Source organism: Hypomesus nipponensis, chromosome 1 (assembly GCF_054491055.1).
Source record: "Hypomesus nipponensis isolate SF chromosome 1, ASM5449105v1, whole genome shotgun sequence".
NCBI classification, from domain to species: domain Eukaryota; kingdom Metazoa; phylum Chordata; class Actinopteri; order Osmeriformes; family Osmeridae; genus Hypomesus; species Hypomesus nipponensis.
This window is the reverse complement of record NC_140361.1, coordinates 2,769,007-2,782,500: the sequence shown is the minus strand read 5'-3', so window position 1 is coordinate 2,782,500 and position 13,494 is coordinate 2,769,007. Positions and strand designations below refer to the sequence as shown.

The following is a 13,494-nucleotide window of genomic DNA, read 5'->3' as shown; positions in this document are numbered from 1 at the left end:
TTCTGAAATCTAGCACTTCTTCCACAACATTTCTTCTTCTGAGAAAACGTTTTATAGAGTTAACATGTAAATGGCAAATAAATAAATAAAACAGCATAGCCTAGAGAGAGTGAACTCAACAGCCTCCCTAAGGATCGTTCCTCTTGGTGACCTCATCAGACCCTCGCATACCCAACAGCTTCACTCTAAATATTTATACGGCATATTTACTTGGCTTAATAATGAACTATATGTTTTGGAAGCCAAAGGGAACACAAGCAGTTTTTGTAGACTTGCAAAGGAGACTTTTCATTTGACAGAGAGAGAGAGAGAGTTCAGAGATCGACGCTGAAGGCGTGTTTTTTTCCTTTCCAAGATCTCCTCTCGTTCGTCACAGACTCTTCATTCACACCAGTGATTCTGACTGCTCTCTCCATCATTACTCCCTCTCTCATTCCACTATCCCTCCATCCCCTCATCCTTCCCTCCATCCATAACCTAGGAGCAGGGCTGGTTTGGCAGCTCCTACAGGAGAAAACAACAAGCAGGACATGCCGAAAACCTACATGAGGACTAATAGAAACCGTGTCCACGCAACCGTGAGCAGACATTAAATACATCCCTTACACAGCCATCTGAGACAACCTCCACTAAACCCTTTCACCTCTCACCTTCTGATAATAACATTCCACAGCCATCAAATGTAATTACAGTATCACTTTGATGAGTCTTTTGTGAGTTCAAGCGAGAGATATCGCCGAGTTCTCTATTACGGAGCAGTTGAAGCGTAAGTTCATACATAACAACGTCTTGAAAACGGTAGGAACACAGAGAAAAAATGACTTATTTGAAGCCTCCCGGTTCACATCCCTACGGAACATCCTAGCAGCAGCATGAACAGACGGAACAGTGCCACGGAATCATCACCTGCTTCTCTGATAGACGACTTTGATGTTTCACACTGACAATTAGGTCGCAATAACAAGGGAAATAAATGAGATGAAAACCTAGCAGCCATATGTTTCATGGCAACTATTATCTGAGTGAGAGAGAGAGAGAGAGAGAGAGAGAGAGAGAGAGAGAGAGAGAGAGAGAGAGAGAAAGAAAGAGAGATAGAGAGAGAAAGAGAGAGAAAGAGAGAGGAAGAAAGAGGGAAAGAGAGGAAGATAAAGTAAGGTATAAAATAGAAAAAGAGAGAAAGAAAGGAAAGAGTGAGAGAGAAAGTGAGAGATTTGAGGCTTCTCTCTGACATGATTCCTTCCTGGTGCAGGGGGAATATCTGTCAGCTCACCCAGCTCATGTTTCCCTGGGTTGTCTGAGATCTCCATGACGTACAGCTTGAGACCCATGTGACTCTTCCCGATGCTGTAGATCCTGGTGATGTCAGGACACGCCTCGTTCACAGACTTCATCAGCTAGGAGGGAGCAATCGGTACTGAAGTTAGCAAGTTGGCATGTGGAGATAGCATGTTAGCGTGTGTAGTTACCATGTTAGAATGTCGAGTTTGCACGTTAACATGGGAATTTAGCATGTTAGTTTGTGAAGTTCTGATGTTACCCGATAAAATCTGCAGTTGCAGATCTTAAGACAAAGCATTTGTACTGTGCATGCTCAATTCAATTTCTACGGCATGAACTGGGATATACACTGCTCAACAGAACGCTAAGCGACAGAACAGTCTTAGTAGAGTTTGCACAGTGCAGTGTGTGTATACACTACTAGGTTCTGTGGACATTAGAAGGGCTAGATTCACCACTGGCTGTTAGAGTTGTAGTGGCAGATTGGTGAGGACCAAAACCTCAGAAAATATTTGTTCTTGGGTTCCACTGAGGCGGCCTTGGCTGGAAAACACATCCACATTCCAGGTCTTCTAGCGGGGCAGAGAAAAGGCGTGTGTGTTTCCTAACCTTCCTCATCTCCTTGTAGTTGTGGTGTCTGAAGTCCAGCTTGTCCAGGGTCCCGTGCTCTGTGTGCCATGGGTAGCTGTTGGGATCTACAGAAGCAGATGGGTGGACAGGGCTAGCTGGGTCAACACATCAAGAGTCCAACAGTTCCTGCAGTGTCCTTTCATACAAACAGTGCTTTATATTGAAGACTAACCGAGCCCATATCCCTACACCCGCCCCAATAAACAATTTTGTGATAGTAAAGTATTCCTTAAGCAGTCTCACATATTGTAAGAGTGCATTTGATAAGGCGTGAAAAGACGCCGCCGCAAAGGACTACAAGTCGCCGTGGTAACCGAGTATGCAGACTACAAACATGGCGGCGACCACGCACCTGGGAGGGCGCAGCCCAGGACCTCGGCCCTGAGGCAGATGGTTCCGTTCTCGTACCAGGTCTGGGGGTTGATGCGGATGTAGCGCGCGACTGTGGACGACTCGTTAAAAAGGGCCAGAACTGCCGTCTCGGCGTCTTGGTTCCCCTCAAACACCTACCGGGCACAGCTCAGTGTCAGACAGAGCGACAGGGATATGGGAGACTCCTCTACAAGCTAAATCACTTGAATAACATTGACGTTTTATTCATTTAGCAGACGCTTTCATCCAAAGGGGCATACAGATTGTGCATGTAGAAAGTTTGTCAGAAAATTAAGGATCGGGAGTGCATGGTTCTACCTGTATTTCAGGACCGGGAGTGCATGGTTCTACCTGTATTTCAGGACCGGGAGTGCATGGTTCTAACTGTAATTTGGTGGTGAGAGTGAAGGAAGGGTCTGTGTTTTACTAGGGACAGAGCCACTACATCAACATCTCTATGTGCTGCCAACGTGGCCATGTGGGAGAGCGGCCAGTGAGCTGGCAGTGACACAGCTGGCAGTGACAGAGCTGGCAGTGACAGAGCTGGCAGTGACACAGCTGGCAGTGGCACAGCTGGCAGTGACACAGCTGGCAGTGACACAGCTGGCAGTGACACAGCTGGCAGTGACACAGCTGGCAGTGAGACAGCTGGCAGTGACACAGCTGGCAGTGACACAGCTGACAGTGACATAGCTGGCAGTGGCACAGCTGGCAGTGGCACAGCTGGCAGTGAGACAGCTGGCAGTGACACAGCTGGCAGTGGCACAGCTGGCAGTGACACAGCTGGCAGTGACACAGCTGGCAGTGGCACAGCTGGCAGTGACACAGCTGGCAGTGGCACAGCTGGCAGTGAGACAGCTGGCAGTGACACAGCTGGCAGTGGCACAGCTGGCAGTGACACAGCTGGCAGTGGCACAGCTGGCAGTGGCACAGCTGGCAGTGACACAGCTGGCAGTGACACAGCTGGCAGTGGCACAGCTGGCAGTGACACAGCTGGCAGTGGCACAGCTGGCAGTGGCACAGCTGGCAGTGACACAGCTGGCAGTGACACAGCTGACAGTGACACAGCTGGCAGTGGCACAGCTGGCAGTGACACAGCTGGCAGTGACACAGCTGGCAGTGGTAGAGCTGGCAGTGCTAGAGCTGAAACAGAAGAGGATTATTTTGCACCTTTATGGCACCTTTCAAAAGATCCACTGACCCAGCCACGGCTGGTAAAACCATCTACTGTACATTACTGTATAAACCACGTAAAGTCATTGGTATAATTAAGTCTGAGTGTGGTATGTACTAATATGTGTACTAACCCAAGGATCAACGTGTGTATACAGCTCTGGAAAAAATTGAGAGACCACTGCACCTTTTTCTTTCATAAAAATAAAATAAAAAGTCAATTCTGAGTGAGGAACAGAAGGGTAAAATTCGCAGTGGCCTCTTAAATGTTACCCTTCTGTTCCTCGCTCAAAATGTTTTTCCCAGAGCTGTCTAGTGATGCAGGGAAGAAGGACTATACTCACGGCCTCCTGTGTTCCATTCATGCAGGGCTTCCAGGTCAGGGTGTCGTTACTGAACTGCACCTTGTAGCTGTGAACCAAGTCCCAGCTGAAAGGCAACAACAGAAACCGTTTTTCATCAGCTCAGCAGTTGGGACTGGGTCATTGGTGCCCTGGGGCGTGACCTGGGCCGTGCCCTGGGGCGTGACCTGGGGCGTGACCTGGGCCGTGACCTTGGCTGACCTCCAGATGGAGTTGCGGCCCTGGAGGATGACGCCTGTGAAGAGGGTGAGCTTCTTGGCGTCCACCTCCAGCCACTGCTTTGTGTCCTCGTACTGGGCACACCACGCACCGTCGTAGATGTCCCCGTCTGCGATGCCAGACTAGACACACACACACACACACCACACACAACCTTTTTCAAATTGTATTGAACCTTTCTTTAACCAGGTTGGTCAACTTAAAATCAATTCTCATTTACAATGACGCCCTGGCCAAGAGGCAGCAACAGCAGGCAAGTCCATTATTAAAACACCATTTAAGACATCAAAACAGATACAGTTGGTGAAAAAAAACAACGTATTAAACTCAATTTAAAATCACAATGTACTGGTCACACACACAGGTTTGTCTGAGAGTCATTCCTGCTGTGGTCTGAATGCCTCCAGAGCCAGGCTGTTCACCTGGATGTTGAGCCTGCCACGATGAGGGCCCAGGCCGCGGCGCTGGAAGGACGAGGCTCGCAGCTGGGAGTCCTTCACCCGCAGAGACTCCAGACCCAGTGGAGGGCATTCTGGGAGATACGGACAGTAAACAATAGTATGATGGATGGATTCGACAGACAGATAGATAGACAGTAGGCTACACCCTGTCAGGTATGAAAAGCAGAAAGCATGAGAAACAGAAAAGCATGAAAATCAGAAAGCATGTGACCATGAATGAAAAGGAAAACAAACAGCATTGCCCAAAAATAGGGAGGGAGGGAAAGAGAGAGGAAGAACCAAAGAGATTACCCAATCTTCCTCTGCTCCATTAAAAAAACCACACGCTTTCCTCGCCTGAAGAGTTCAGCCTGGTTCCCTGGCCGCTCTGCCAGAACCCAGGCTTGTTAGAAGCTCTCTGTCTCCACAGCCTCACTACCCTTCTGCCTTTGAAGCCTGCTGGATCTCCTCTGGGTTCATGACTCAGACCACTGTGGAATTCCAAGAGCTAATGGTTTAAAACTTCAGTGGCGTTGTTGATATAAGATGCTGCCGTTCCCGGCAAAATAGTCAACTCATTTTAAAACAGTTTTCAGCGCTACCACAAACAGAGACTATGTACAAAGACTAGTGTGATAAGGACTGGTTGTGCAGATGTATTTGACCTGGGGTTTGTTCTGCTACGGTGATAGATGCTCTTCAGAGTATTCTTTTTAGATCGATAATGCTTGAAAGAAAAAAACTACAACAAATCCAACTGAAGGTTCTACTGTTTTTTTTTTTCAAAACTAAGAAAAGGAGAGCATTCTTGTGGACCTTGGGGAGCACCCTTCCATTCCTCTAGCTCCTCAAACAAGGCTTTATTATACACACTTTCTTCCTGGCTCAGTTCCAGCTCAACCCCGCGACCACCAGGACCCCCCCCCCCCCCCCCCCTTCCTCCTTTTCTCTTTCTGCTGCATTTCATAACCGTGGCCCACCTAGACTTCTGGAAGGGCTGGGGTCAGTGTGAGGCTGGGGACAATCCCTAAGGTAGGAGGGCATGGGCACCCAACATGCTGGAAAGACATGGAAAACCACATGAAAGGGATTGAGACAGAGAGAGAGGAAAGAAGGAGAGAGAGAGAGAGAGAGAGAGAGAGAGAGAGAGAGAGAGAGAGAGAGAGAGAGAGAGAGAGAGAGAGAGAGAGAGAGAGAGAGAGAGAGAGAGAGAGAGAGAGAGAGAGAAGAGGGGCTACAAGGAGGATAGCTAGCAGGAAAAAGCACAGATGTGGAACACAAACAGTATTTGTGCTTCAATCTCTCTGAGGAAAACACTCAGTAAGAAAAATTCTGCAAGGAGAAACGGAAAAAAAAGAAAAGAAAGCTTAAAACGTCTCACTACATGAAGCAGATCTATATACAGTATGTGTCTCACACACAGGGGGAATCCCATTCCCATACTGTATATGTCAGGGCAGGAGCTAGTCCCGGCACTGGACATACGTGTGGCTGGCATCACAGGCAGAGAAGGGCGCACTTTGACTGTGGGTCTGTTCTTTAAAACAACCCTGGGCTTCTTAGGGACCAGTTTGGGGTTCTTCCAGACCTTTCTTGGCTTCTTTACCACCTTAACCGTCCTCCTGGACCTCTTCACTATAAAAGGTACATCGTTTTACAAACAGAGATCAACACAGTACCTGTTGAGCTTTTGAGGATCGTTTGCGATCCTGAATTCACGTGCCCTTTTCAAATGGCAGATGGGCGAGGGGTCTTCTGACAACACTGCTTTGTGTGGGTCTACATGTTTTCACAGGACAGCTGGTTTCCATTTTCTCAGAAACACTGTGATGACCCACACATGGGCGTATCTAGCCCTATTTTTCAAAAAAACGTTTTACCTTTTAAAAAAAATATAGATTTTAAATCTAAATTTGTTAATTTCTCTTCCTAAATCCCACTAGAGGACACTATTTAAAAATATATTTTAAAAAATGTATTCTAGGGGAACATGCCCCCAGACCCCCCCTAGTTTTGCTGGGTCACAGGAAAAATAATCAGTTTTATCTAGGGGCTTAGCCCCCCCAAAAGTGGGAACCTAGATTCGCCCCTGGACCCACAAAAGTGTCGAGGCCAGATGTACACACCAACCCCCTGGACACTATCTCTAAGACCACACAACTATGCGTGCAGAGTCTTCAAATATCTTTCCAGCTAAACTCCCTTGTTTTGCAATACTATCCTCCCTGACAGTATTACTGTGAGGTCAATATGGTTGTCACTAAATCACTAAAATGCATTTAAGGTTGTTCGTTGTATGCTATATTTATAGAGATTAATTATGAGCAATAAATTATAATAAACATTTTGGTTTAATAGCAGATTATCATCACAAAGCCCTCTGACACTGCTTGAAAAGAGAGCTATGCAAATACATTTCCATGTGGTTTTGTAGGCTTATAACCATAGTTTCAGTAGGCAACTGTTTTACTTCAACACGATTAACTGAAAATGCAATGCCTCACCTAATTCCAGTGGCTCCTCTTCGGGTTTATTCCAAACTCGTTTTTCTACTTTTTTGTCGATTCCCTCATTTAAATCCTCGGTATCAAATTTACCAGAGACCGTCGAACTCAGTGGTTTTGTCAGCACCGTTGATTTAAGGGTTGTAGAGAACCGGAGCGGTGCGTCGGTGACACTCTTGCTTAAGTTTTTGAAATTTGCGTTAATTATAGAAAAGCGGCTTGAAGTCTCGGTAACATTTCTCACCGTGTCGGTTGTGGATGTCACTATTGTCGTATCATTTGTAGGGTTTACGAGACCAAATGACACATCCATTAAACACAGCGCGCTAAAGATTAAATGCAGAGCTAGTGCCATGTCGGCGCCTTCATACAATCCAGCAAAAATGTTTCGTTTTCGAGGCTTCGCTATTGGGTACTTCAACAAAACTGTCCAGCAAGCAAGAACGATCGAACACCTGACCCCTGGCTACCGGACTGTTACCGCTTATTTCCACCAGACCGGCTCCTGAGCAGAGCACGTTCCCATACTATCGTAAGATAAGAATCCTTCACAGAATTATCAATCAACATAATTTGGTGACAAATGTTTGTCAAAACGTTAATGGAGATGTTTGTAAAATGCCATAAACAGCGACGTTGGTAGTTACAATACGACTATTATTTTCTGGAAACAATCAGTGGGCTTGCGCTGTCTTGGAATCAAATGACAAGTCCAATAATTACCTGGTCAAATATGTTTAGTAGCACATGCAAGATATCACGAGGAATACACAGATCCAGTCAAATGTGGACTGATTTACAGTTAATTATATGTTTCAAATACAAACATGGGAACATCAACATATCCAATGTCATATTGAGGATACCGAAAAAAAAAACATGAAAAAAAAGCCCTCATTTATTGCCATAAAATAAAACAACAGACACACAAGGCAATATATTCAACCAGCTGTTTAAACAAATGTTCTCAAGAAAATGCTTGTAAAAATATATTTACAAAAAAAAATAGTATTAAAAAAGAAGGGGTAATCTTCTCCTGGGGGGCTGGCATGGCAATGGCTAAGGCGACGTCACTCAGGGCTTCCAGAGTTTGAGCAGCCCGTCTTCACTGTAGGTGGCTATCAGGTTCTGGTGAGGATGGTGAGCGATCCCAATCACATCCTTCTCATGAATCTAGAGGAGAAACAACACAGCCGTCACTACCCTTCGCCCTCCTGGGAAAAAGGAGATACCTGACAACAGTTGGGGGCAGACATTTTGGATTTGGAAACGGATCAGTTTGAAACAGATGTGAGCTTTTACATGTTAATCCATTTAGCTGTTATTCAAAGCGACGTATTAAAAAGTGCATGTGGGAAATACAGCAGAAGATCAAGGATCAGAAGTGCATAGTTCTTAAAGATATTTGTCATTGTTACTCTATTGGACAGTTTTTAAATGGTGTGACAGGAAAGGCAGGGAGAGAGAAAGGGAAAGCCATACGGCAAAGAGCCACGGCCGGATTAGTACCCATAGGTGCCCCCAGAAGTGTGTCGTTCTGGCAGTGTGTGTGTGTGTGTGTGTACATAAGGTCTGCGTACCGTCAAGGTTCTCTCCAGCTTGCCGGTGACTGTGCTGAAGCAGTAGAGCACAAAGTCCTCGCCGACACAGTAGATCCACTCTCCTCTGGGGGACAGCGTGCAGCACACAAAGTCTCCTCCCTCTCTCTTACCTGAGCTAAAACTCCTCACAATCTGGAGACAGAGGGGGAGGGAGGTCAACACACACACACACACACGCCTGGACACAGTAAAGCACACATTTGTATACACAGGCAAGCACACAAACCTGGACACAGTAAAACATCTTGATACCAAGGCAAACACACACCTGGGCCCAAGCAAGGTCAAACACATCCACTCTATAATAACACTACATGCGGTAAGGTACACATGTCCTAGAACAGTTATAATCCAGAGTAGCGTGTTCAGGCTGCTGTCTGACCTGGCCCTGCATGTTCATGATGACCACCGTGTTGGAGCGGTTACACACGACAAAGTGCTCGGGGTTCTTGGGAAGCAGGATGACGTTGTTGACCGTGATGTCGGAGCCAGCCGAGGTTCCCAGGGACTTGAAGGTGCTGGTGCACTCTGTGGTCTTCATGTTCCACACCTGAGAACACACATTCACACGCGCCGTCAACATCGTTTCTAGCCCTGTGGGTTAACGAGTTGACTTGTTCTAGCCCTGTGGGTTAACCAGTTGACTTGTTCTAGCCCTGTGGGTTAACCAGTTGACTTGTTCTAGCCCTGTGGGTTAACCAGTTGACTTGTTCTAGCCCTGTGGGTTAACCAGTTGACCCATTCTTACACCCAGTGGATTGACTAGCACCCCCTTTGTTTAACCCAAAAGATAAAACTAGCTTACCTTTATTTTAACCCAGTGGGTTAAGTAGTTAACTAACTTATCATCCAGTAAAGCTTGTCTGTTTCCCCACATGGTGGTTTACCTTAACGGTGCCGTCGGAGGAGGCGCTGACGATGTGGTGTCCGTCGGGCGTGAACGTGGCCTCGTTCACGAAGGAGGAGTGACCTCTGAACTCCTTCAGAGACTTGCCGGACTTCAGTCCATGGACCCTGCAGAGAACACAACAACACTGTCGTTTATACACATGCAGCGAGACATGGGATTAGTCCTTGAGAGTGCGAGAGCGAGAGAGAGAGTGAGAGAGAGAGAGACAGAGAGAGGAAAAAAGATTGAGTGAGTGTCCAGGTCACCTGATGGTCTGGTCGAAGGAGGCGCTGAGCAGCTGGCTGCTGTCCTTGCAGAAGCTGAGGCAGGTGACACCTTTACTGTGGGCTCTCTCAAACCTCCTGAGACACTGGCCACTCTGGATCTTCCACACCTGGAGACACAGGGAACAGCAGGCACACCCCACACAGACACCTCCATAAGCTACTGGGTACTAGGAGTGTAGTAGGAGTATTAGTAGGGTCGGTGATCCAGACCTTGATCTTGCCATCCTGCGCTCCTGTAGCCAGCATCTCTGTGTCCCTGCTGAAGCACATGCAGAGGACTGCATCATCCATCATCATGAAGTTGTCCTGGGCCTGGTACTTGAGATCCTGTCAGACAACAAGAACAGCATAAATCAACAAAACATGGATCCATTTAGAATGTAGTCATTTATCAGGATCAGTGGCATATTAAAATGTGCCAACAACAAACAAACAACTGTCAATGCAGCAGTGTATGTAATCATCGTATTGAGGATGGGTTTAGCAGATCAAAAAGCCTGCAGGGACAAACTGAGTTGGAACCCAGTTGAACTTCCAAACTTCGACGGTTGTACCTTTCGGATCTTGCCGGTGGTGAAGTTCCAGACCTCGATGAAGCCGTCCACTGACCCGGTCACCAGGTACTGACCGTCAGGGGAGAAGCGGGAACACTCCACGTGGGACTTCTGTCCAAACTGTCGGTTGAAAAGAACATGTTTTTAAAGACCAAACTCAAAAAAAAAACTCCAATCACCCAGCTTGTCTGATTAGATTCACTTGTGAGTGTTAATCCAGCGTCATGAGATATCCACAGAACTCAATAAGGGGAAACATCACATTCAACAGGTTAGATTTCCATTACACAATCATGATAAACTATTTTACGATATACCACTTAATACTTTAGAAATCATATTATTTGGGCAGCCGACCTTGATGTGCCTGGTGAGCTGTGTGGGGAAGCGCTCCTCCTCCACGTCCTTCACGGCAGCCTTGCCCCTGAACAGATCGATGGTCATACCAGGGGGGAGGAGACCCTGGTGCTGCTGCCACTTCAGGGACTGGAGGAGGGAGCACAGGAGAGAAAACGGACTTGCATTACATTAAGTTACTTAGGAGACGCTCTTATCCAGAGCAACTTACAGTAAGCACAGGGACATTCCCACCGAGGCAAGTAGGGTGCCTTTCCCCCTTTACTAGCCCGACTCCCTCACCGCTCAGCCATCTGACTCCCTCCTACTTACTCGATTTAGATCAGTTAGCATCGATTGAGACAGATCACACACACGCTTAACATTTATTCATTTAGCAGACGCTTTTAAAACTTTGTGAAAAGTTTGTCATGCTTATAAAGTAATAGTTATTTTTTATTGGAAAAGGGATAGCTCAGAGGTACAGAACATGATTCTCCGATCAATCGGTCGCAGGTTTAAATCTTCCATCTGTCGCTCCGAGCGTTTGCTAAAAGAAAACATTATCATGCCACTGTCCAGCAGTATGCAGACTCCTACCTATCCAGGTGTGAGTGCGTGCTTTCTTACCTGTCCCAGTAGAGCCATCAGACGAGAGGGCGGCACCACGCTCACCTCCCCTGCCAGAGCCTGGGCGATGGCCACGCGCCGCTTCTCCTTACTGCTGCCGTCTGGGTAGGCCTGGTGCACACAGAGGGGACCCAGTCAAACATTACACTGACACACTGAGGGTCTGGGTAGGCCTGGTGCACACGGAGAAGACAGAGTCACACTGAGATACTGAGCAGTCACACACACTGGACAGACAGACTAACAAGGTGCAGCTACAGCTCAGTGGTAGAGCACTCGACTGCAGGTCCAGAGGTCGCAACCCCAAACAGTGTTATCACTTTGAGTGAAAAGCATCAGCAAAATGATTATATTGTTATTATCACATACACTCAGTCCATGGAGGGGGGTGGGGGAGGGGGGGTAGGGCTGAGACTCACCTCCCTGGGGTCGAAGTAGGAGCGAGCCAGCAGGTTCTCCAGGTGGATGTATCTCTCCGGCTGGGTCTGCTTGAGCATGATCATGGGGTCGGTCTGCCTCAGTAGAGACCTGGCTGCTCCCAGCTCTCTAAGCTCAATAAGCTCAAGCACCACCTGGGAAAAACACATTCAAATCAGATTGTGTACGTGTGGAAGTCTTTACTAATAGTGCCAAAGAGGGCTTCACAGATGCCGACATATCGATCTCGACTAAATAAGCGCCAGCAGGCAACCGCATCATTGCAATACCGTGTAAAGCGCATCGTCGCTAGACCATTTTTTATAGTGATGAGGAACAGCAATGTAAACAGTCAAGTCATACCTGTTCATAGAGGTCTATCAAGGTCTTATCGGGAAGCTTTAGGGATTGTATAGCCTGTAGCACGGTGTCCCAATGGCCGCTGTTGATGTCTGCCACGAAACTCTCAATACTGTCCACGGTGTTCAAAGAAACCGTCGTTTCCTCCTGTAGAGTGGCTAGAGTTCGCTGCAGGTTGTTCTCTTTTAGGTACTGCATTATCAGACGAATGACGCTGTGACGGAAACAGTTTGTTATATTAATAATTTTTCATGCACAATCAGTAATATTCCCTGCACAGTTGTATCTACGGTTACTCTAATTGGTACTGCCTGACATGCTAACTACTGTACCAACATATTTCCTTTGACACTGCTAGCCAAGGTAGGCTAGCAACCTGACAAGTAGTAGGTCTGCCTAAATTAGTAACACTAGGCTACGCATAAGACATCATAGGTAATTATTACGATGTTTCTATCTATCCAATTAACACTATTTTGGCTAGAAGACTAGCTAGCGGAAAGAAGCAGGTAGCCTAAAACTGGTAACGGTAGATTGTGAGTTAGCTGTGTAATGCTACCAAGCTAATAGCCGCAAACATGTCCCACAAGCATGGATAGCTAGGCCTCAGTCAGAGAAAAGACTAGTGATAAAACGTAGTGAAATATAACAATCTAAGAAATGATGCCTGTATCGCGTATATGTATGCATGTTATCGATATGATACTTACTCGGCCGATTCGACTTCCAGAGACATGATTTAAATACAATTTCTCAAAACTTCAGAGTAGAGAAACTGCACACACAAACAACGCTAGCTGTCCCTTGAATGGGCGGAGTCAGAGCAGGGTCTTACTTTCAAAATAAAAGTCGCCACTTTCTGCTTAGATTGTATGCATGTTTTTATGGCAACGGAATCAAGGACTGGGTTTTGAAAGGCTACAGTACTGCACAACTCAACATGACCGTTCTAATATTTGTCAAATTACGTTGTGTCTTTGGGGAATGTTCCTGTACTTACTGTAAATCGCTCTGGATAAGAGCGTCTGCTAAATGACTAAATGTAAAGCCTTTGCACTTGTCTCTGTCTTGTCTTGTACCTTCTTCAATTTCATAAAGGTTGAGAATGCATGGGTCATGATGGGGATGTAGCCTGCATACTCCAAAAAGGGAGTTGTAATGTTGGCTATGCTTCCCATCTGATAGTGAGGAGAAGGAGGTGATAAGCATTCACAATCAGAATTATCCACAACAATTAAAATCATGTGTTGCAATGGCAAAGACTTTGGTTTAAATGTATGACAGCCCTATTCATCCAACTTTGCCGCAAACATCTCTCATCCGGCGCCTCATCTAGTGTACATTCAATGTATTTAATTGACCATGCAACCTAATGACTACCTACTTAAAAAAAGTCTCAAAAAGAGCTCCACCCTAGAGCAAAATTGAAAGTGAAAGTATGT

The 13,494-nt window shown here is 46.5% G+C and overlaps 2 protein-coding genes and 1 long non-coding RNA gene across 3 annotated transcripts in view; 1 reads left to right on the top strand and 2 right to left on the bottom strand.

The window, feature by feature from the left end:
* LOC146301841 (uncharacterized) overlaps nucleotides 1-4,288 on the top strand; it is a 4,435-nt gene extending 147 nt beyond the window's left edge. Inside the window, exons 2-4 of the long non-coding RNA XR_014757661.1 lie at nucleotides 482-578; nucleotides 3,823-4,061; nucleotides 4,224-4,288. This is a non-coding gene — a long non-coding RNA (uncharacterized LOC146301841). The remainder of the gene's footprint in view (nucleotides 1-481; nucleotides 579-3,822; nucleotides 4,062-4,223) is intronic.
* Nucleotides 1-7,558, bottom strand: part of cpxm1b (carboxypeptidase X (M14 family), member 1b) — an 11,333-nt gene extending 3,775 nt beyond the window's left edge. Inside the window, exons 1-7 of the mRNA XM_084699047.1 lie at nucleotides 6,979-7,558; nucleotides 4,457-4,566; nucleotides 4,017-4,156; nucleotides 3,798-3,882; nucleotides 2,261-2,414; nucleotides 1,888-1,973; nucleotides 1,271-1,394 (exon numbers count right to left, since the gene is read on the bottom strand). Coding sequence (XP_084555173.1) covers nucleotides 1,271-1,394; nucleotides 1,888-1,973; nucleotides 2,261-2,414; nucleotides 3,798-3,882; nucleotides 4,017-4,156; nucleotides 4,457-4,566; nucleotides 6,979-7,333 — 1,054 coding nt within the window. The 5' untranslated portion in view covers nucleotides 7,334-7,558. The remainder of the gene's footprint in view (nucleotides 1-1,270; nucleotides 1,395-1,887; nucleotides 1,974-2,260; nucleotides 2,415-3,797; nucleotides 3,883-4,016; nucleotides 4,157-4,456; nucleotides 4,567-6,978) is intronic.
* A 298-nt stretch (nucleotides 7,559-7,856) lies between these two features.
* smu1a (SMU1 DNA replication regulator and spliceosomal factor a) lies at nucleotides 7,857-12,901 on the bottom strand. The gene is made up of 12 exons (XM_084699109.1): nucleotides 12,763-12,901; nucleotides 12,056-12,266; nucleotides 11,695-11,847; nucleotides 11,276-11,386; nucleotides 10,667-10,795; nucleotides 10,310-10,429; nucleotides 9,966-10,082; nucleotides 9,735-9,862; nucleotides 9,467-9,593; nucleotides 8,962-9,129; nucleotides 8,559-8,711; nucleotides 7,857-8,151 (listed from the first exon to the last, which is right to left on the bottom strand). Exons 1-12 carry the CDS (start codon nucleotides 12,786-12,788, stop codon nucleotides 8,053-8,055), a joined length of 1,542 nt encoding a protein of 513 aa, XP_084555235.1. The 5' UTR covers nucleotides 12,789-12,901; the 3' UTR covers nucleotides 7,857-8,052.
* Between the last annotated feature and the right edge of the window lie 593 nt (nucleotides 12,902-13,494).

Excerpts from the sequence above, each read along its gene's own strand:
- smu1a (XM_084699109.1), bottom strand. The coding sequence starts at position 12,788 with ATGTCTCTGGAAGTCGAATCGGCCGA. Across the intron at positions 10,083-10,309 it reads CCACCGGCAAGATCCGAAAG|GATCTCAAGTACCAGGCCCA; the intron begins GTACAACCGTCG and ends GTTGTCTGACAG. Across the intron at positions 9,863-9,965 it reads CGCAGGATGGCAAGATCAAG|GTGTGGAAGATCCAGAGTGG; the intron begins GTCTGGATCACC and ends CTGTGTCTCCAG.